Genomic DNA, 20,717 nt, shown 5'->3' on the forward strand with positions numbered 1-20,717 from the left:
ATTATTATTATTATTATTATTATTATTATTATTATTAATTATTATTATTACTATTACTATTTCAATTCTTAAACTGTTTTAATCTCAGCCCACAAGTTCTGTTTCCTTTGCTTTTCTGAGTGTTCTCCTTACTCTCTGAGGGGCCAAATAAGTGAACAGCTTCCTGTGCCAGCTGCCAGTCCTTTTTGGTGACTGATGTGGGCACCAAGGGTTCGAGATCACTCCTAGGTGCCAGCTCCTGACTCCTCCAGGGGAACTCCAGGAAGCCTTTGGTCCCTGCTCAGGGCAGGTGCACCCCAGCAGCTGCCTGATACCCTCAGGCTTCCTCTGGACTTCCTCTGGACACAGGTAAAGTCCCAGGTGGTCTCTGCAGAGTTTTCTAGAGCAGCTCCAGAGAAGCCTGTGTGTGCTGGGGAAGGGCTGGTGGCTCTGCCTGAGCTGTCTCCAGCAGCTGGGGAACATTTGGGTGGAGATGGAGAACAGGAGACACTGCCGTGGAGATGGCAGAACGTTGCTGGTAGAAGCCCCTGAGGTCACAAAGGGCCCTGTGGAACCCAAAGCCAGGCCTGCAGGTGTGCGGTGCAGGGAGGTGTGGCGGGTGTCACGGCTGCAGCAGCTGCAGCATGGCACAGGCACGCTGGGCCCTGGCTCTCAGCCTGCTCCTGCTGGCCCTGCCAGCCCGGGCTGCTCCGTGGCAAGCCCAGCCCGTGGGTAGGTGGCAGCCAGGCCAGGTCTGCTCTGCAGAGCCCCACAGGCAGCAGGGGCTCAGGATGCCCTTACTCTCTGTCTCTCTGCAGCACAGGAAGAGGAGGAGGAGGCCCCTGGGGAAGGCCTGGCAGGCCCCGGGGAGAGCGCCGTGCACACAGCAGGTGTGTGGGGATGGCCATGCTTTGGCCATGCAGCCTGGCTGTGAGATCCCTGAGGCCCCAGCACAACACAGGGGATCCCTCCTCACAGCTGGGGCCCAAAGGGGGGCACCCCCCTGACACTGCAGTGCGTTTTGTCCATCTCACTCCAAGGGTCGATTGGTCAGACAGCTGTGCTCCCCCTGTCCAGCTGTGCTCCCCCTGTCCAGCTGTGCTCTCTGTGATCCCCCCATACTCTCTGCCCAACCCCCTGAGTCCTGACCACGGGGACAGCTGTATCCTTCAGCAAAGATGGGCAAGTGCAAGAGGAATTGTGGGGAAATGTGAAGGATCCCCAGGATCAGGGAGCACAGTCTGGGTGTGCTATGTTCTTCCATGATCCTCTTCCCTGTTCTGTTCCATCAGGACAGATGGTGCTCCAGGCTATGAGGGGAGCTCCCTGGGGAAGTCTGGTTGCAGCTGTGGGCACAAGCAGGGCTTTCCCAACTTCTCAGCTGGACCCTGCACTGGAATTCCCCTGGCACTGCAGGAGTCACTCGTCAGTCCTGACCGACTGCATGGCCTGAGGGCTGCTCCCAGGGTTTGCTGGGGGCAAAATGCAACTTTATTCTCTGCATTAAGGTCCAGAGTATCAAGATGGAAGGGGACAATCTTCCGTGGAGACATCCAAAGTGCTGCATGACATCCTGAGGGAGCTGAAGATGATAGTAGGAGGTGGGTACAGGTCACTCCTGAGCAGCACAGTCAGGCAGCAGAGGTTTCAGGTGCATGTAGGGGCACACCATAGACCCCCCACCCACACTCAGACCCTCACTGAGGGACCCTCCATGTCATGCCCTGTGGGCACTGGTGAGCTGCAAGAGTGGTCCAGAGTCTGTAGTGCCAGCTGTGTCTCCAGCTGAGTCCTGGGGACCGTGTTTGCCGCAGTCAGATCATCCCTGGCCAGAGCACAAGAGAAATTGTGGGAAAAATCCCCAGGAGCAGGGAGCAAAGGCAGACACTGGAAGAACTGGATTAAGGCCACTCCAAACTGTTAGCAAAGCTGGGAGGAGAGAAAGGGTGCAGAGAGTGGGGACCTGCAAGGCCTTTGGGAGTTCCCTTGGTTTCTACTGAAGCCATGGAAACGTTGCCACCACAGGATATTCCCTTGCTCAGAGCAGCTAGCGAGGTGGCAAAGAACATTTGTTGGCAATGTCAACCCTCTGGTGAGATGGCCAGAGGTGTGCAGGACACACTGATGTGCACCTCTGGTGCTGCAGGTGTGAAGAGCCTGAGGCTCAGCAGCGCTGTCAGCAGGAGATCGGCCGGCGCCGGGGGCAGCGGGGCCGAGGCGGGCGCCGCGGACGGCGAGGCAGAGCCCAACACCGTGCTGGGCAGGGCAGACACAAACGCCGTGGATGCCAGCTCCTTCCAGACATACTGCATCGAAGGCATCATGGCCATCCTCGGCTCCATGCTGCTGGGGATGGTGCTGTGCTGTGGGATCCTGGTGTGGAGGAAGAGGAGAAAGTGAGTTGGGGGGGCAGAGGACAGCTGCTGAGGCAGCACTGGGTGGCATGAGGTGTTTCGAGCTCTGGGTGACCAGGAAGTGGAGAGTGGTGCTGTGAGCTGGCCCAGAGCTCTCTCTGTGCCCTGTGCAGTGGGCACCCACAGCCCAGGGGTGCCCAGGCTGCTCCACAGCCTCACACCCACCCTGTGCCCCAGCACACCTCAGCAGCTTCCTCTGTCCACAGGCGCCTTGCAGCTGCCTGAGCCAGCTCAGAGGGCTCAGGCAGCCAGACAGGAGCTAGCAGAATGTTTGGAGAATATTTGTATATATAAATAAAGAGCAGCAGCACAATCAATTGATTCTAATTTGATTTTCACTCTATGTATTATCCATGCTGTAAGCAATACAGTGACCCTGGACATGACCCTTTGTTGTGTTTTTGCAAATTCATATTAATTCCAGCTGAACGTGAGGAAGAACTCTGTGCGGGTGGCCACGCACTGGAACAGATTGCCCAGGCTGTCGAGTCTCACCCACTTGTGATATTCCAGGACTGTCTGACCACAATTCTGTGCAATGTGCTCCAGATGACCTCGCTTGAGGAGGGAGGTGGGACCAGATGATCCCACTGTTGGTGCTTTCAGCCTTACCCACAATGTGATTCAAGTTTGTGTTCACTAATGCCTTTGCTAGTGATCCACCAGCACGCAGTGAGTGGGTCTCCCATTGTTTCATATGCTTGGGCACCATCCCCTGGAGAAATGCACGGCAAGGAAAGGAGCTGGCTGAGTGAGCTGGGGCTGATCTTGGCAGGGCTTTTTCCATCCCAACTTACTGGAACACCAGGAGAAGGTGGGCTGCCTGTGCAGGTGTCGCCTGTGGAGCTCTGTCTGTGTCTGGCTGCTGTCCAGAACAGGCACTGAGTGCCTCCCAGCCTCCAGAAACTCACAGACCCAGGAATATTTTATATCTATTCTGTTCTATACCTTTTGTCACGACATATTAACACTCTGTGGTTCATGCATTTATTCTGAACCTGCTTTCCTGTTGCTCCAACAAACCAAACTATTCATGAATCTGGATCGTGTAAGTTCTCACAGAACATGACTGCACTTTCAGTGCCCAACTGGTGACACAGGGAAGGGCCATGGAGGCACATGTGGCAGGGGTGAGAGCCATGGAACAACGTTTGGGGTGAGGTAAGGAGAGAGAGATCATTCAACAGTTAAGTCATGGGCAAAACGCTTGACTTGGGAAAATTAATTTTAATTTATTACCAATTAACAACCAAGTAGGACAATGTGAAGTAAGAGGATCAGTCAGGAGTGGAGCTCGGGTAGGCAGGGACACCAACAGCTGCAATGCTGGGGGTTTCTGGAGACTGCTGATGAACCTAGGAGGTCCAGAGTGTGCCAATGAGTGCTGGGATGCCCAGTGATGCTGTTGAACACCGGGGACCTGCAGGTCCCAGCCAGCACCAGGACTGGGAGTGGTGATGCCAAGCAGGTGGATTTCAGGGCACACTCAGCATCCATCAAAGGCTCCCAGTGCAGGAGTTGCAGACTTACTGGTGTTACTGGGACGGGGGATGTAGCCCCTGGCTCTGCAGGTGAGATGTCCACAGGCTGGAGTGTTTCCCAGGGTGTTTCCCAGCAGTTCCCAGAGTGCTGCCTCACTGCCTTAATTGCCTCCAGTGTCACAGTCCCACTGCTCGGGGTGGGGCTCACTGCAGGAGTGAAGCTGACAAAGGTCTAAGGATCCCCTCCCAGTGCTGGGAACCTGCAGTGTATTGTTCTGGGGCCACCCAGCCTGCTCCTTCCCAGCACATCCTTGGCCCTGAGTCCATCTCTTCAGTTCTGTGATCTGTGCAAGGCTCTGTACCCCTCTGTACCCCCTGCAAGGCTCAGGGCTACAGCCTTCCACACTTGGCCCCACACCTGCGCACTTTGTGCTGTGTCTCATGCACCTGTAGCTGCACCTGTCTGCCCAGTACTGCTCCCCAGACCTGCCTCTACCCCTGCAGGGGTGTAGACACACCTGGATCCCTTCTCAGCTTGGGGATACAGGATCTGGGCACCTAGAACATGGATCCTACCAGCTTCATCCAGGGACTCCTGCCAGTTTCCTCCCCAGTTCACACACCTAGCGCAGATTGGGACACCCACTGGTTACAGGAATGTGGAGTGGGGACAGGGGAAAGGTGTGGGCTCACCCCCGCTGAAGCTTTGGCGAGCTGAGAGTGGCAGGGGGTCCCCAGGCCCCAGGTACACGTCCCTCCTCCCCCCAGGCCCAGCCTGTGTGGCTCAGTGCACACAGTGCTGCACATGGCCTGGGGCACAGGGCCCATGGGGACATGGGATGGACTCTGCCCGGGTGACGCAGGGGCAGCCATGCAGCAGGGCTGGGGCACCCTGGCCACTTCCCCCGGTACCAGGGGCCATCTGCAGCCCCCTGTCACTGCTGTCCCCATGACGTGGTGGTGTGCAATGGCCTGGCTGTGCCAGCTCCAGCCACTGACCCATGCAGCCCCACAGGCCCTGGCCACACACCCCAGCTTCCTGTGCCGGCTGACCCCTGCCCCGGGGCTGCCCGTGGCCTCTGAGCACTGAGCCGTGGTTCCTGCTGGGAAATGATCACCCCAGATGGGAATGGGAGTGGGGCTCCCCCTGCTCCAGGCACACGTGTGCCCCCAGCGTGCGCCTGGGCACGTGGGGCTGAGTGTGCACACCTATCCACAGACACTGCACGCGAGGGGCTCACCCCTGCCTGTGCCACCCAGGCTGGAGGGGCTGGGGGGACCCTGCAGGACCTCCTGGGACCTTGCAGGACCCCCTGAGCTACCACCACCCAACTGGATCTGGTGCCGTGGTTGATTCTGGTGGGAACTGGTTTCAGTCCCCACGTGTGGTCCTTGCTCAGGCCGGTGGGGACACCTGGGCTGGTGCTGGTCTCCACCAGTGCAGGCCCAAGACCCGTGTGTGGTGCCAGTTCAGAGATGGAGCGGGACTGAGCCACACTGGAGCAGGACTGAGCCACACTGCAGTGCCAGCCCTGTGGCCAGCAGCTCCGTGCCCGCCTGGGCTGGTGCAGCACTATTGCAGTGCCTGGCACAGGCTGGTCATGCTGGAGCTGAGCAGAGCTGTTCTACACGTGGGCCAGACCCACACGGACCCACACCCGTGCCAAAGCGTGTCGGGCTGTGCTAGAGCCCAGCCTGAGTCCTCACACATGCTGGGCTGTGCCCGTGCCACACTGTAGCGGAGCCCACATCGGTGGCAAGCCGTGCCAGATGTGCCCGGCCAGGCCGGGTCATGCCGTGCCGGTGCCGTGCCGGTGCCGTGCCGGTGCCATGCCGGTGCCATGCCCGGCCATGCCGTGCCGGTGCCGGTTCCGGGACCGTCCCTCCCCCGGGGCACACCGGGCGTGCACGTGGTTCTCCGGCGCGCCGCCCGCAAGAGGGGCGGGCCCGGGCCCGGTCTCCGTGCTCAGCGCTGCCCAATGGCGGCGCGGCCTCGCCCTCTCCCTCGCCCACGGGCCAATGGGAAGCGAGGGCGGGGCCGGGCCCGGCGGGGGCGGGGCCGCGGTCACGCTGGGGCGGAGGGCGGTGTTAAAGGCGCCGCGCGCTGTGAGTCGGGCGGCTGGGACCGACCGGAGCCGACCGGGAGTGCAGCGGGGCCCGAGCGGCAGCGCAGCGGCACCGCAGCCAAGCGGCACCGCAACTGGGCATTCCCGGTTAGCGCGGCCCGGCGCGGCGCAGCGGTGAGCGGCGGTGACGGGCAGGGGCGGGCGCACGCACGCATGGCGGCGGGAGGGGGCGGTGGCGCGCGCGGGAGCGGCCGTTACCAGCGGCGGGAAGGGCCGGTTCCGGTGCTCGCCCTGCTCAGCTCTGTCCTTCCCGCAGGATGAGGAGCGGCGCGGACCATGGCGCGGCAGCCGGCCCCCAGCCCCTGCGACCGACGGGCCCCTAGGACGGCGCGGTCTCCCCGAGCCCTATAGCGATCCCTCTATTTAATTTTGTACCTAATTTATTAACCCATCCCCCCGCCCCCGCCATGGAACCGACCCCCGCCGTGCTCACCGCCCCCATGACCGACTTCCTCTGGATGCTGGTCCTGGGTTTCATCATTGCCTTCGTCCTGGCCTTCTCTGTCGGTGCGAACGACGTGGCCAACTCCTTCGGCACGGCCGTGGGCTCGGGGGTGGTGACCCTGCGGCAGGCCTGCATCCTGGCCAGCATCTTTGAGACGGTGGGCTCCGTGCTGCTGGGAGCCAAGGTCAGCGAGACCATCCGCAAGGGTCTGATTGATGTAGAGATGTACAGCTCCAAACAGGAGCTGCTGATGGCAGGCTCGATCAGCGCCATGTCCGGTAAGGAGCATGGAGGTCACGGTGTAGGGACCCTGTGTCCCAGGGTGCCCTGGTGATGGCTTTCTTAGTCGGCTGCTTCTTTTCCAGGATCTGCTGTGTGGCAGCTGATGGCTTCATTCTTGAAGCTCCCCATTTCTGGAACCCACTGCATTGTTGGAGCCACCATTGGCTTCTCACTGGTGGCCAAAGGGCAAGAAGGTGTCAAGTGGTCTGAGTTGCTGAAGATTGGTAAGTGCAGCTGGCAGGACCACCCCAGCCGTGGACCTAGTGCGTCCCTGGGCTTCCTTTTCCAGCAGCAGGATGCTGATTGTGCCTCCCACTTTCTAGTGTTGTCCTGGTTCATCTCACCCCTTCTTTCGGGCATCATGTCTGCTATCCTGTTCTTCCTCGTCCAGAGGTTCATCCTCTGTAAGGTAAGGGTTATCTGCCCTGTTTTCTGATGCTTTGGGGCTCTGGGCTGCTCTCAGTGGACTCGTTGGTTGGCTTATGGTCACCAGGGCTTCTCCTGGCACATCCATGAGTGTCTGTGTTGGCATCAGGGGAGCCCTTTGGGAGCTAAAGACGTGAGAAAATGGGGCCTGTGGCCACTCCACAGAGTGGACTTGGAGGGTGTTGGGGCATCACCTCCCCTCTGAAACCTGGGAGTTGTCTTGCCTGGCTTCAGCAGGAACAGCTCTGTTTCCCAGTAATGAAATTGCTCAGAATTGATAAGACCAGAGCTGTCAGCCGGGCTTTTCCAAAATCCTGGTGTAGGGATTTTTTTTTTTTTCCCATGGGGTGGGCTGCAGGTGAAGGTATTTATCCACAGCCATGGCATTCCTCAGCTAGGAGGGACAGAATTGTTCCTGTGGCTGGGGAAACCACATTCCTGAGACCCCAACTATGTAGAGAAACTCCACCATTTTCTTCTGCATATCTGAGGTTAAATTCCTTTAAGTTTTACCTCTAACAATTGAAGAGACGTTTAGATCTTATCAGGCAGCCCTTTAAAACAGCTCAGCGTCACCGCTGTCACAGTAACCTTGTGTAACCAGCAACCAGCCTCCCAAAGCGTGGCTGGCCCGTGCTGCTTGGCATTCAGGAGGGCTTGGTGTGCTTGTCCTGATGCCAAATCCCAATTGCTGGGCAGCAGTGGGGATTAAGCACTCCTGCTGCTGGGGTGAGGGCCTTGCTGCCAGGTATGTGGTCAAATAAGCTCCTTTGTGACTAATGGACTTTTTATTTTGTTCAAGTCAGCTGGAAAGGGGCAAAAGCTTTGAAAGTTATTGGAAAGTTGAAAGAAAAATGTAAGTGGAGGTGGCAGTTTGGGGAGCCGGGGAAAGGGTTCAGAAGCCAGACAGAGATGAGTTGTTCCAGCCTTGGGAGTGCTGGAACCCTTGGCTGGGCCTGGCCCAGCTCTCTGGGAGCCATGTGGGATCCAGGTATTGTGCTGCCTCCTGCCCTCCCAGCCAGGGCCGTCTGACTGGGGGCTGTCATCTGTAGGTGACTGAGGGCACAAACTCCTTCTGGACAGAATCTGTTGCTGCTCCTGGGATGCTGCACAGCCCCCAGTGTGCCTCTCTGCAGCACTGCTCTGTGTTTTCCAGGCAGATCCTGTTCCCAACGGCCTGCGAGCTTTGCCCGTCTTCTACGCTTGCACTGTGGGAATCAACCTCTTCTCCATCATGTACACTGGGGCACCCTGTAAGTGCACAGCAAATGCTTCAGCCTGAATTTTGAAATTCTTTCTAAAGCCTCCATTAAATGCACGATTTACCCCTTTTTTGCTTTACAGGGCTGAGATCTCCTAGAAGGCGGCTGGCCTGTGCCGGCTACGGAAGGCGGCAGGCTAGCCTGCACTGTCTGGGCTAGGTAGTTGCCCAGCCAAAGAGACCTGCTCAAACTAAACTCCTCCAGACCTTTCTCCTTAGACTTCCCAGGACTGGCCAATAACATGGCTTCCCCTTCCCTTCTCTTACCTGTGCTAAAACTCAGGTATCTGCTGGCTGCCGGCAGTGGGGCTAGGAGCAGGGATGGGGCTGCACCTCCTGCTTCATCCTGTCCCTAAAAACAAGCTAATTACTCTTGTCCAGAAGAGCTGGCCTGTGTGCTGCAGAGTCTGAGCTTCAGGTGGAAAAGCCAAGCTAGGATGCTGTGTTGCAGGGGACAGGTCACAAGCAGGACTAAGAGAGGGCTCAGCAGGGCTAGGTGGATTTGCCCGTGGAGCCAGAGGCTCCGTCACCTCCATTGTTTGCTTCTATGACTCGGCCTGAGCTGTTTTCTGGTGTCAGCGTGGGTTTCCTGTTGTGGAGGAGCCTCTGGAGGTGGGATGCAGGCAGGCAGTGCTGGCTCTGGCAGGGTTTGCTCTGTAAACAGTGGCTGGAAAATTTTTTGGAGGGATGTCAGCTTTCCTTTCCCCGGACTCTGCAACATGGGGGAGAGAAGGACAGGCTTGCAGTGGTGCTGCTGGGGGCACTGGTGCTGCTCCCAAATCACTTGATCACTTTACACGTCCAAAGTGGATCTGTGTTTATCCTGAGCCCTGAACTGCTGAGTGAGCTCTAGGTTGCTTGAGCACAGGGTTTGCAGGCAGACTTGTGCCTGCTGAGGTGTCTGGGCTGCTCCAGGAGCAATAAGGCACTGCCTGCAGCAGCAAATGCAGGGTTTGGATAGTCACAAGCACCTGATGCCCTGCCTGGGCTAGTGTGATGCCAGTCCTCTGCTCAAAGTCAGGCTGCCTGTGAGAATGCTCCTAAGTGGGTCATGTATCACCTCAGATGCCATGAAGCCTAAATTGCCATTGACTCCTGGAGCAGAAGAGCTGCCCTCCCCAGAAACTGCAGGGGCTGAAGAGCTCCAGGGGGGGAGCAGCCCAGGCGTCTGTGTCCTCTCCAGAGCAGGGAAGCAGCACTGGCGCTGCAGCAGCCACACTAGGAGGTGTTTTTTCCTTTGACATTGCAGCAAATGAGGAGACAAGAGCTGTGTGGAGCCTGGGGCATGCACCACTCTGTACAGGGCTTGGCTGGGGGAAGGGGCCGTGAAGGGTCAGCTGCTGATGGGAATGTGACCTGTGAGGCTGAGAGCATACCTGGGGTCTCAGCATGGTCAGTGATGCCTTCCCAGTGGTGTTTCTCCCTGGCAGATGGATTAGCTCAGGGCTGTTGCAGGTGATGGAGTCCCTGTGCCTGGGAAAACCAAAGTCATAAATTGAGGAGGGTTTTGCCCGGAGGTTTTCAAAGATCCATTGTTTTATTTCCTAGTGCTGGGCTTTGACAAACTTCCTCTCTGGGGTATCCTCCTAATTTCGGCGGGGAGTGCTGTTGTCTGTGCTCTCGTCGTCTGGTTCTTTGTATGTCCAAGAATGAAGAAGAAAATCGACCGTAAGTACCACGTCCCTTTGCAATCCTTGGGAAGGGCACTCTCTGGCTAACCCACTTCTCTTCCCAGTGGGAGATCCCATTAGCTGTGGGGCTGTTATTAACAGAATCCTCCTCTTCACTGGGGGATTAACCTGCTCTGAGTCACTGGGGCACTCAGCACCCTGGGCTCTGCCTGCTCCTAACCCAGGCACCCAAACCCCCCCAGGAGCAGCTGTTGTGCTGCTGAGCAGTGTTTGGGGCTGATGGATCTTGCAGGATGATCTCTCCTGGAGCTGTGGGCAGTGTCAGACAGCTTGTCCCGCTCTAATAGAGGAGAGAGAAGGCAAGAGACAACGTGCCTGTTGTAACCTTTAATCTTCTCATACCTGCTGAGCAATCCTTGGCCTGGCTGATGCAGATCACAAGTTTAAAGCTGACGAAATCCTTCCCCTGTAGCAAAAAAACCCAAAACACTCTATTGAAAGGCATCCAAAGGATCAGCCTGGAGCTCTGCCTCTGGAGCAGTGCTTGGAAGTGCATGTGGTCCTGAATATCAATGATGTGTGCAGGCTGGGACCTTGGGAGTTGGTGATGAGGGGATGTCCTTGTTGTGCTGGTGTAATTGGGGTGTGACTAACAGCTTTATGGCTGCTCTTGACAATCCTCCAGCTGTTTAACTTAACTCCTGCCCCTGAGGTGAGGTAGGCTCTTCTGTCTGTCAGACATGCTCCCTGCCTGCCCACAGCATCCCTGGGAGGAGGTGGGCATGCAGGGGGAGACAGTTCTTCTGGGCCTGGGTGCCAGGATGGAAGGTTGATGCCACAGCCCAGCCCTTGAGGCAAACAAAGTGACAGGGAAATGGTCATGTTTATGACAAGAAGGTGGTTTTGGTTGTTGTCTGAAGGAGCTGACCTCATGTTTTCACCTGGAGAAAACATGCTTTTACTGTCAGAGGTGGAGGAACAGCCACAGGTTCCACAGCTTGGTGCTGCTGGTTTGGCTGCCCAGGGTGGACAGGAAACCAGGCTGCCTTTGGGGGGTGGAGACCAGCTCCTGTTTGGGTTTGTCATCCATCAGTGGAAGCTGGAGAGGAGCCCATGCTGGAGCTGGTGGGCTGGTAGAGGGGCTGGGCTCTTCTGGGCGCCTCTCTGTCAGCTTCAGGGGTCATAGCCGCTCCAGAAGTGGGTCCAGAGCATCCCACTGCCCACAGGGATGGGACAAACATGGCCCAAAGAGGAACCTCTGCACTAGACATTACTGACATAAAAGCCCCATAATGGTGTTCACCACACCCCGTGTGGGTGGGGGTGTCTAAAAATAGGGGATGAGCTGGCTTAGATGGTTTGGCTGTTGTGCCCGGGACAAGGTGTGACTGTCCAGCAGTTTCCAAAGTTCAGGATGTGGAGGAGCTGTAAATTTTATTTGGCTGCCATAAATCTGAGTGGCAAGGGGTGTGGGCTTGCTGCTGGCATTGGGTGTAGTGGTGGAAAGGGGTTTGATGGTGACTGCCTCTCTTTGCAGGAGAGATAAAATCAAGTCCTTCTGAAAGCCCCTTGATGGAGAAGAATGTTTGCCCAAAGGAGGAGCAGGAGGAGGCCAAGATGCCCTTGGGAGATGCCAAGGGCCCCGCTGCTGATGCAGGGTCAGCCATTCCCCCCCGGGCAGTGGAGGAGGAGAGGATGGTCTCCTTCAACCTGGGGGAGCTGGAGGAGGCCCCAGAGCAGGAGAGGCTCCCCAGCCTAGACCTGAAGGAAACAAGCATTGACAGTGGTGAGTAGCAGGGGGTGATTGGGGTGCCAGGACTCCCCCAGCCCAGGCACCCCTTGGTGCTAACCCCGCTGTCCCTGCTGGCAGGAGCTGTGCGGCTGCCCAACGGCAACCTGGTCCACCTGAGCCAGGCAGTGGGCCACCAGCTGGGCTCAGGGGGGCAGTACCAGTACCACACTGTGCACAAGGACTCCGGCCTCTACAAGGAGCTGCTGCACAAGCTGCACCTGGCCAAGATGGGGGACTGCATGGGGGACTCGGGGGACAAGCCCCTGCGGCGCAATAACAGCTATACCTCCTACACCATGGCCATCTGTGGCATGCCCCTGGACTCCCTGCGTGCCAGGGACGCTGAGGAGGGGGAGAAGCTCAGCTGGTCTGTGGTGGATGCTAAGAAGAGGGTCCGCATGGACAGCTACACCAGCTACTGCAACGCGGTGGCGGACGCACACCCGGCTGCAGATGTGGACCTGAACACAGCCCAGGCAGAGCTGGGGCCTGCTGACCGCAAGGGCAGCACTGGCTCCCTGGAAGAGTGGCACGAGCAGGACAAGCCTGAGGTGTCTCTGCTCTTCCAGTTCCTGCAGATCCTCACAGCCTGTTTTGGCTCCTTCGCTCATGGTGGCAATGATGTCAGGTCAGTGGAGTTACGGGAGCCAGGGAGGCTGCTAGCTGGGGCTGGTGCTCATAGAATCGTGGAATCACAAAATAGTTTGGGGTGGAAGGGACCTTAAATACCTTGTTCCAACCCCCTGCCATGGAGATGTTCCTCTTGACCAGGTTGCTCCACTTGCCATCCAACCTGGCCTTGAACACTTCCAGGGATAATCTATCTTGCCAAGAGCCTCTGGCCCTCTAGACCAGATCCTCTTTCTCTTCCAGCAATGCCATTGGGCCCCTGGTTGCACTCTTCCTGGTCTATCAGACGGGCGATGTGGCTACCAAGGTGGCAACTCCCATCTGGCTGCTTCTCTATGGGGGTGCAGGGATTTGCATTGGCTTGTGGGTCTGGGGAAGGAGAGTCATCCAGACAATGGGGAAGGACCTGACTCCCATCACACCATCCAGGTAAGGGCTACCATGGAGCAGAGGGGAGGTTCCATGCAGCCTGAGAGCTGCGTTCTGCTCCAGGAGCCCCTCTCCATTCTCTCCTGGGGGTTTCAGTGGTGGAGCTGGGGTGTGTGTGGCTCCAACACCTTGCTGCATCCTGGGGGGCTCATATGGGAGGCTGCAGAGCCAAGCTGTGCTGCCTTGAGCTGAGCCCACGGTGTTTTGGGGTAGCCAGTGCCCCTGTTCTGATCTGCTCTCTGTCCCTGCAGCGGCTTCAGCATCGAGCTGGCATCAGCGCTGACGGTGGTCATTGCCTCCAACGTCGGCCTCCCAATCAGCACAACCCACTGCAAGGTAGGAGGGCTAGCAGGGGCATGGCTTTGGCTCAGTGTGAGCACAGAGTTCCCAGCCCTTGGTGCTCACAGGGCTGAGCTGGTGGGAGGCCCCACTCTGGGCCACTGGCCACTGTCAGCTCCCAGCTCCGCTGCTTGCATCTCAATGTGGCAGTGGCTGCTCAGCCTCGGGGTGGGCCCCTGGGGCACTTGGGAGATGATGGCAGAACAAAACCCCTTTCATGGTCCCCTAGGCTCTGCCAAAAGGCCATGGGAACCCGAGTGCTGCGGGATCCTGGTCTTGTCACCCCACTGGGCTGGCAGCTCCTCGCCCTGCACTCCCTGCCTGCGCTCTGTGCAGTGCCCACAGGCCAGGGCAGGACCCAGGGCTCTGCCTGAGGGGTGAAGCGTGTGTTTGGGGGGTGCAGAGGGCTGCTCTGGTGCTGAGAGTGCCCTGGCTCCTCGTGCAGGTGGGCTCCGTCGTCTCAGTGGGCTGGCTGCGCTCCAGGAAGGCAGTGGACTGGCGCCTCTTCCGAAACATCTTCATGGCCTGGTTCGTCACCGTCCCCATCTCTGGCCTCATTAGCGCTGCCATCATGGCTGTCTTCAAGTTCGCTGTCCTGAAGGTGTGAGGGCACCAGGGCTCCCACTGCTCCTGCTTGCCACTGCTGTCCTCCCTTGAGGAGCCACCGAGGCTGCCTGCTGTGGGGTGGCGCCTGCGCCCATCTGCGCATAGTGCTGTCACTGAAGTATCTTTTTTTTTTTAAATATAACTGTCTTGGCACTAACATTGTAGGGGTGCACTGCCAGGGCTGTATGTGCCCCCAGGTGACCCCCTGATCTGCTGTAGCTGTAGATAAGCAGTTACTGGGGGCCACTTTCTCACTTCTGCCGGTCCCCTGGCAGTGATTTTTGGGGGAAGGACAGAGGTTGGTCCTTGCCTGCCCTGGAACAAAGGGCCGGGGAGCCGTGGGGTGCCCCTCTTGCAGGCTGTGCAGCGTTCAGCTTTGCCTCCATTGCGTAGTGCTGTGGACACCATCCTGCTCAGGGGCCCTGGGGGCTGCCCTCGGCCCCTGTCACTGCTGCTACCTCGGACTTAATAAAGATTTCCTTCATAGGGCAGTGCTGCCTGTGGTTCTGGGGATTTGAGATACAATGGGGGCCCCAGCTGCTGCCCCACAGCCGTCCCTGCCTTGGCCCTGTGCCCCAGGAGGGAGCTGGGGACAGAGATAAGAGCCCCACGTGCCCCGTGTGTCACGGGAGGGGCTGTCAGCAGCCCTGCACTGGGGTTATCGGGGCCCTGCACCTGGGGGCGGCTCCTGCCGGCTGTGGGGAGATGTGGGTGTGTGTCCGGCCTTAACCGTGCCCCTGCAGCCCGGGGCCAGCAGCTGCTCCGCTGCCCCTGCAGCTGCCGTGGGCTGCTGCCTCCTGCCTGGGTCAAGGCCGGCCCGGGGCTCACGTCAGCGGCCCTGGGGTGTCGCAAGAACCCCGGCGGGGGCAGCCGGGAGAGGGGGCCCGTGCCTGGGGCGGCTCATGCAGGGTTCGGGAGGCGCTGTGTGCAGACGTGAGGCAGCCCCTGGGCTCGTCGTGCCCCGCGGGTGTCCCCCGGGCCGGGCGTGCCCCATCCTCCCGATCCCCCTGTGTGAGGCCGGGGCGGCTCCACGGTGCCCTGAGGGTGGCTGTGGGGCGGCGGCGGGGCCGGGCCCTGACCCCGGTTAATGATTCGCCGCTGGGCAAACAGGGCCCGGGGCTGCGGGCCCGGCCGGGGGGCGCGGGGGCAGCGCCGGGAGCGGAAGCCCCGTTCGGGGGGCGCGGGGAGCGCTCCCCATGTGAGGGGCACAGGCGGGAAGGGTTGTCCGTGCCCCGGGGGAGCACGGGGGGCTGGCTGCCCCGGCCGGGGGTCACGGCCCCGGGGTGCCCCAGCCCCGTGCCGCCCGAGGCGGGGCCGGGGGGGCGGTTCCGCAGGGCCCCGTTAAAGCGGCGGCGACCCGAGGCGACGGCGGAGGCGATGGGCAGCGAGGGCCAGCGGGGCCCGGCGGCGGCCCGGGGCCCGGGGCTGGGCGACCCCCGGGCCCTGCGGAGGGACTGCCAGCACCGGTGGGCTGGGGACCGCGGGGGGCTGCGAGCGCCGGGGGCAGCAGGAGCGGGGGATGCGGGGCGAGGGCTGCGGGAAGAACAGGTCGGGAGGGGAGCGGGACCCCGAGCAAGGGCCCGGGCTTCAGGTACGGGACAGGACCCTTGTCGCACCGGGAGGGGGCAGAGGCCCTGGCTGCTGTGTCGACATGCCGGGGTGGGAGCAGGTCCGAACAGGGGCTTACTGTTTCCCGTCCCTTCTCCAGCTCCATTTCCAGCTCCACAGCCCATTTTTCTGCTCCAATAACTTGCTGTGGGGGCCCTGGGCCGGCATGAGCCCACAACTCTCCCAGAGCACTGACCAGGGACTGGGATAGGGAAACACGACCCCATCTCTTCCTCTGTGCCACCCCCAGCCCTAAACGTCTCCTCACCCCATAACTCACCCCCAGGATCTTCGTCAACCGGAGCCTGGCGCTGGAGAAGATCAAGTGCTTTGGCTTTGACATGGACTACACTTTGGCCAGTGCGTTTTGTGGGGCCCTAAGGCAGGGTGGGGCAGTGGTGGGATTCCCCCAGCCCCTGCCCACATCCCCCTCTCCCCCCTGCAGTGTACAAGTCGCCTGACTACGAGGAGCTGGCCTTCGCTCTTTTGCTGGAGCACCTTGTCACCATCGGGTACCCTCCTGAGATCCTTGCCTACAAATATGATCCCACCTTCCCCACCCGGTCAGTTTGTGGAGGGGGGTCCCAGGGATGGGAGGGGAGAGGAAGGGAGCCCCCCACCACTGACAGCTGTGTGGTGCAGGGGGCTGGTGTTTGATGCCCTGTACGGGAACCTGCTGAAGGTGGATTCCCATGGGAACCTGCTGGTCTGTGCCCATGGCTTCCGTTTCCTCAAGGGGTGAGTCTGGGAATTCACCACCCCTGGGGCAGGGGGAGGTTGGAGGTCCCTCAGTGTGGAGTGCAGCTCCATGTTCCCTCCCCAGAGCTGAAATCCTCCACTATTACCCCAACAAGTTCATCCAGCGGGATGACATGAAACGCTTCCACATCCTCAACACCCTCTTCAACCTCACAGGTGAGTGAGAACCCCCATTGTCCTGGCCCTCCCACCACCCTGGGGTGCTGTCCTGCCCTGCACCCCTTCTCACAGCCCCCTCCCTCACAGAGGCCCACCTTTATGCCTGTCTCGTGGACTTCTTCACCAACTGCTCCAGATATGTCAAGTAAGAGGGAGGTGGTGGGTGGGGGCTTGGTGTTGAATTGGACAGGTGTAAATTCTGGGGGGAGCTTCCCTTAGCAGGGCAGCCCTTTCACCCCTCCCTTCCTGCCTGTTGCAGCTGTGACACCGGCTACAAGCACGGGAACCTCTTCATGTCCTTCCGCAGCATGTTTCAGGATGTGCGTGAGGCCATGGACCACGTCCACCTCTCTGTAGGTGCAGGGGGCAGGGAGCTGGTGCTGGTGGGAGTGCTGGGGTTTTCCCACACGCACACCCTGGGAGGTTTTGGCCAGCCCCACCCCATTCCTCCTGCAGGGCTGCCTCAAGGAGAAGACACTGGAGAACCTGGAGAAATACGTGGTAAAGGATGTGAGTTGTACAGATCCCAGGGACCCCTCCCCACACGGCTCCCCTCGGTCAATTCCTTGTGGCCCCCCCGTGCTCCCCCCCACTGACTTGCCCCTCACTAGCCCCGTGTGCCACTGCTGCTGAGCCGCATGAAGGAGGTGGGGAAGGTCTTCCTGGCCACCAACAGTGACTACACCTACACTGACGTGAGTAGGGGTGTCCCTGTCCCCCACCCCCCCTGCCCTGCATGGGGGAGGCAGAGGGGCTGTGTTGAAGCACAGGCAGGGTCTGCCTTGCCTGGGGGCAGCAGTGATGATGCCAGATGTCCTTGCAGGCCATCATGTCCTACCTGTTTGACTTCAGCAATGAGGTCAAGGTGAGTCTGTCCCCACTGTGGGCTGGGTGGGTATTGTAGCAGTGGGCCCCTGCATAAGGTAATAGTTAGCATTGACTCCATGATTCCAGAAGCGTGATCAATCACTTTATTATACTATACTTTATTATACTATTAGGAAAACCATTCCAGACAGCCCACACAATCTGATACAGCTTTTTCCAGATTAGTCAATTGAATCCAAACACCTTCACCCTTGGCCAACTAAGAAATCACCCCTTGGTAAACAGATCTCCATAACACATTCCACATGTGCAGCAGGTGAAGATAAGAGCTGTTGATCATTCTTTTCTCTGGTCTTCTCACAGCCTTCCCCAGCACAGTGCCTGGGAAAGTTGTGCCTGCTGCTCTCTGTGGAGAGAGCTGCAGCCACAGGTGGGGGGCACAGTGTGCACCCTCTTGCTGACCCCCTCCCCATCCACAGGCTGACGTCCCTCGGCGGCCCTGGAGGTCCTATTTCGACCTGATTGTGGTGGACACCCGCAAGCCCCTCTTCTTTGCTGAGGGCACCGTCCTGCGCCAGGTGGACACGGTGGGCACCTCTCCCCTGCTACAGGGCTGAGGGGGGCAGGCACTATCTAGGCCCTGAGGGGGCTCCTGTGGGCACAGCAAGGTGGATTCACGGCTGATTGGCCATCGAGCAGGCACAGGTCACAGTGTCCCCATCCTGGGGCCCTCTTGTCCTGCAGGACACAGGGAAGCTGCGCATTGGGACGTACACTGGCCCCCTGCAGCACTGTGCTGTGTACTCCGGTGGTAAGCGCCCAGCTGGGCTCTCTGGGTTCTGTGGGCAGCAAGGGGGACATGCCCACCCCCCACCCTGACCCCTGGCTCTCACAGGCTCCTCAGATGTGGTGTGTGACCTCCTGGGTGTGAAGGGCAAGGACATCCTCTACATGGGGGACCACATCTTTGGGGACATCCTGAAATCCAAGAAGCGGCAGGGCTGGCGCACCTTCCTGGTGGTGCCTGAGCTGGCTCGAGAGCTGCAGGTCTGGACAGAGAAGAGTGGTGAGCAGTGCTGGGCTGGGGACACAGACTGTACCATGCAAGGGCAGGTGACCTGGAGCCTCCTACACCCCTTGATGGCAAAACTGCCTCAGTAGGCCATGCCCTGACCCTCTGTTGGTTGTGCTGGGCCGTGGGTGATGCTCCTGCACTGAGCTGGCCCTGGTGCCCTTGCAGAGCTGTTTGAGGAGCTGCGGAGCCTGGATCTCTTCCTGGCCGAGCTGTACCAGTGAGTTGGTTGGGGTGGGAGACAGGCAGGGCTGGAAGCACACCCTCCAGGTGAGCCCTTAGCGGGGTCTGTTCCATTCTAGGCACTTGGACAGTGGCAGTAGTGAGCGCCCAGACATCAGCTCCATCAAGCGTCGGATCCAGGTGACACCCAGGGCACTGTGCCTGCTGGCACACAGCTCAGTTCACCCCCCTGCCACAACTTCCTCTGTGGAGGGCCCCCAGGAGCCACGGGGTGCCCTGACTGTCCTGCTACACCCACAGAAAGTCACACATGAGATGGACATGTGCTATGGGAAGATGGGCAGCCTGTTCCGCTGTGGCTCACGTCAGACACTCTTTGCCAACCAGCTGATGCGCTATGCAGATCTCTACGCTGCCTCCTTCATCAACTTCCTCTATTACCCCTTCAGCTACCTCTTCCGGGCTCCCCCTGTCCTGGTAGGCACTCCCCAGGCCTTGCTGGTCACCCACTGTGCCTCAGTTTCCCTCCCTGCCTGAGGGGGCATGGGCTGGTGCCAGCCTCTCTCTGGGAGCCTTGTTGTCCCCCCCCACTCTGCAGATGGCCCATGAGTCAACGGTGGAGCACTCTCACCGGGACTCAGGGGACGCCAGCACTGCCCTTCCTCCCTGGCTGGCTCAGCATGGTGACCCTCACCAGCAGGTGGGTGGTAGGAGCACAGGGGCAGAAGGACATTGGCATCCTGCCACACTGGTGCCCTTGGGCTTCTGTGCCCACTGAGCCCCTTCTGCACTGCCTCAGGTCCCCCAGGACTCAAGTGAGGAGGAGGAAGATGATGGAGAAGCCTGAGCACACACCAACTGCCATGCCACCCACGGGAAGACATTCAGTGGCCCTGGACCACTTGCACTCATGGCTAGCTACCACCAGAGACATAAAATTGGTTTTAAAGGAAAACTGCTTTGTCCCTGCACCTGAGAGGCGGAGGCAAAGGGCAGTCTGCAAATCCTTGTCCAGCAGCTGGGGCAAGCACAAGCCCCTAGGGAGAAGGTGGCAGCCCCGAGCTATCCCCAGCTCTGCAGAAGGGCCAGGCCAGCAGCAGTCCACAGAGCAGAGCCACCCCACGCTGGAACTGCTCTGAGGCTTCTGCCAGCATCCATTTCTCAGTCAAGATGCTGAGCCAAGGCTGGGTTCGGGAGAGGGAGAGGAGAAGAGCGTGATGGGGCCAGGGGCACTATTTGCTGGGGCTGGATGGGTGACAGTGGGGCTCCCCCACCTTCCACAGCTGCAGTATGGTCACTGTTCACAGCAGAGAGCACCTGCCAGTGTGGGAAGATGGATTGTAGGAGAATAGAGACAATGCTGAAGGCAATCTCCCCTGGCGAGTTGCAGCTGTACTAATTACCAAAGAGTAGGAACAGGCCTGCCCTTAATTGGCCACAGCTGTGTCCAGTAAGGATGACTGTTAAAAAAGAGTGGGTTAGATAGTTGAGAGTTGGAGTTTGTTAGCTGTGCTGTGAGGAGGAAGGCTCAGGTGGTTGTGTGAGGGACAGGAAGAAGTCAGCCAGCCATGCAGAAAAAAGAGAAAAGGAGTTGGTGTTGTGAGGAGCTACCTGCAGGAACTCACAGATAGAGGGTAAGAGTGTTTTACACTAAGATAGCAAAGTGGCAATGACAGTCTGTTTCCATCCACCGTCGCTGGTGCCGAGCACCAACACCAGCAATGGGTGGCCCATATGGGGATGGGCCAATCCCCTCGCCAGTCTCTTGCCTGATCCAAGTGCAGGGACAGCAGCAGACGGTGCCTGAGTGCACTTACAGGGCTCATCAGTCCCAGACCCCAACCATGGCCAGGAGCTGGGGGCCTGGCCTGCTGCAGCCCAAGGTCCTCTGCAACCCTTGGTGCTGCTGTCAGTCTCTGCACAGAAGAAGCTGGGGCACTGCAGGGCCCCCAGCTCCTCAGGTAGAGCCACTGCCACCACCTGTGCCTCCAGACACTGGGGCTGCAGATATGCCTCTCAAGAGGGGTCACACAGATGTGTCCACGTGGGGCACAAGGCAGTTCCAGAGGAAAGCACTCAGGACATTGCTTCCAGATACTGGGAGGTGCTGGGAACACTGCAATCCAACTGAGAGCATTCTACAGCAGGAGAACCAGAGTGAGTGTCATGGCAGGGGAGCTGAGGGCAGTCCTGGGGGACACAAACTCAGGAGACACAGCTGGTGTTTCCACACCACTCACTAGCCCACACACATCTCCACTGCAAAG

The 20,717-nt window shown here is 59.2% G+C and overlaps 2 protein-coding genes across 2 annotated transcripts; both read left to right on the forward strand.

Moving 5' to 3' along the window:
• The first annotated feature begins 5,941 nt into the window (after positions 1-5,941).
• On the forward strand, positions 5,942-14,332 carry SLC20A1 (solute carrier family 20 member 1). Its single transcript, XM_059870467.1, has 11 exons — positions 5,942-6,114; positions 6,257-6,723; positions 6,811-6,951; positions 7,051-7,136; positions 8,310-8,406; positions 9,963-10,082; positions 11,583-11,831; positions 11,916-12,465; positions 12,711-12,896; positions 13,148-13,232; positions 13,681-14,332. The coding sequence occupies exons 2-11, from the start codon at positions 6,408-6,410 to the stop codon at positions 13,840-13,842; spliced, it is 1,992 nt and encodes a 663-aa protein (XP_059726450.1). The 5' UTR covers positions 5,942-6,114; positions 6,257-6,407; the 3' UTR covers positions 13,843-14,332.
• Positions 14,333-15,203: 871 nt separating this feature from the next.
• LOC132339883 (cytosolic purine 5'-nucleotidase-like) lies at positions 15,204-19,405 on the forward strand. Its single transcript, XM_059870483.1, has 18 exons — positions 15,204-15,307; positions 15,736-15,809; positions 15,895-16,012; positions 16,092-16,187; positions 16,273-16,364; positions 16,455-16,512; positions 16,627-16,720; positions 16,824-16,877; positions 16,979-17,062; positions 17,191-17,232; positions 17,675-17,782; positions 17,940-18,006; positions 18,091-18,261; positions 18,436-18,487; positions 18,570-18,630; positions 18,751-18,927; positions 19,049-19,150; positions 19,250-19,405. The coding sequence occupies exons 1-18, from the start codon at positions 15,219-15,221 to the stop codon at positions 19,295-19,297; spliced, it is 1,587 nt and encodes a 528-aa protein (XP_059726466.1). The 5' UTR covers positions 15,204-15,218; the 3' UTR covers positions 19,298-19,405.
• Positions 19,406-20,717: the final 1,312 nt, after the last annotated feature.

This window comes from Haemorhous mexicanus, chromosome 30, assembly GCF_027477595.1.
Source record: "Haemorhous mexicanus isolate bHaeMex1 chromosome 30, bHaeMex1.pri, whole genome shotgun sequence".
NCBI classification, from domain to species: domain Eukaryota; kingdom Metazoa; phylum Chordata; class Aves; order Passeriformes; family Fringillidae; genus Haemorhous; species Haemorhous mexicanus.

Excerpts from the sequence above, each read along its gene's own strand:
- SLC20A1 (XM_059870467.1), top strand. The coding sequence starts at position 6,408 with ATGGAACCGACCCCCGCCGTGCTCACCGCCCCCATGACCGACTTCCTC. Across the intron at positions 7,137-8,309 it reads AGAGGTTCATCCTCTGTAAG|GCAGATCCTGTTCCCAACGG; the intron begins GTAAGGGTTATC and ends TGTGTTTTCCAG. Across the intron at positions 10,083-11,582 it reads AATGAAGAAGAAAATCGACC|GAGAGATAAAATCAAGTCCT; the intron begins GTAAGTACCACG and ends CTCTCTTTGCAG.
- LOC132339883 (XM_059870483.1), top strand. The coding sequence starts at position 15,219 with ATGGGCAGCGAGGGCCAGCGGGGCCCGGCGGCGGCCCGGGGCCCGGGG. Across the intron at positions 17,783-17,939 it reads TCCTGCGCCAGGTGGACACG|GACACAGGGAAGCTGCGCAT; the intron begins GTGGGCACCTCT and ends CTTGTCCTGCAG. Across the intron at positions 18,262-18,435 it reads GGTCTGGACAGAGAAGAGTG|AGCTGTTTGAGGAGCTGCGG; the intron begins GTGAGCAGTGCT and ends GTGCCCTTGCAG.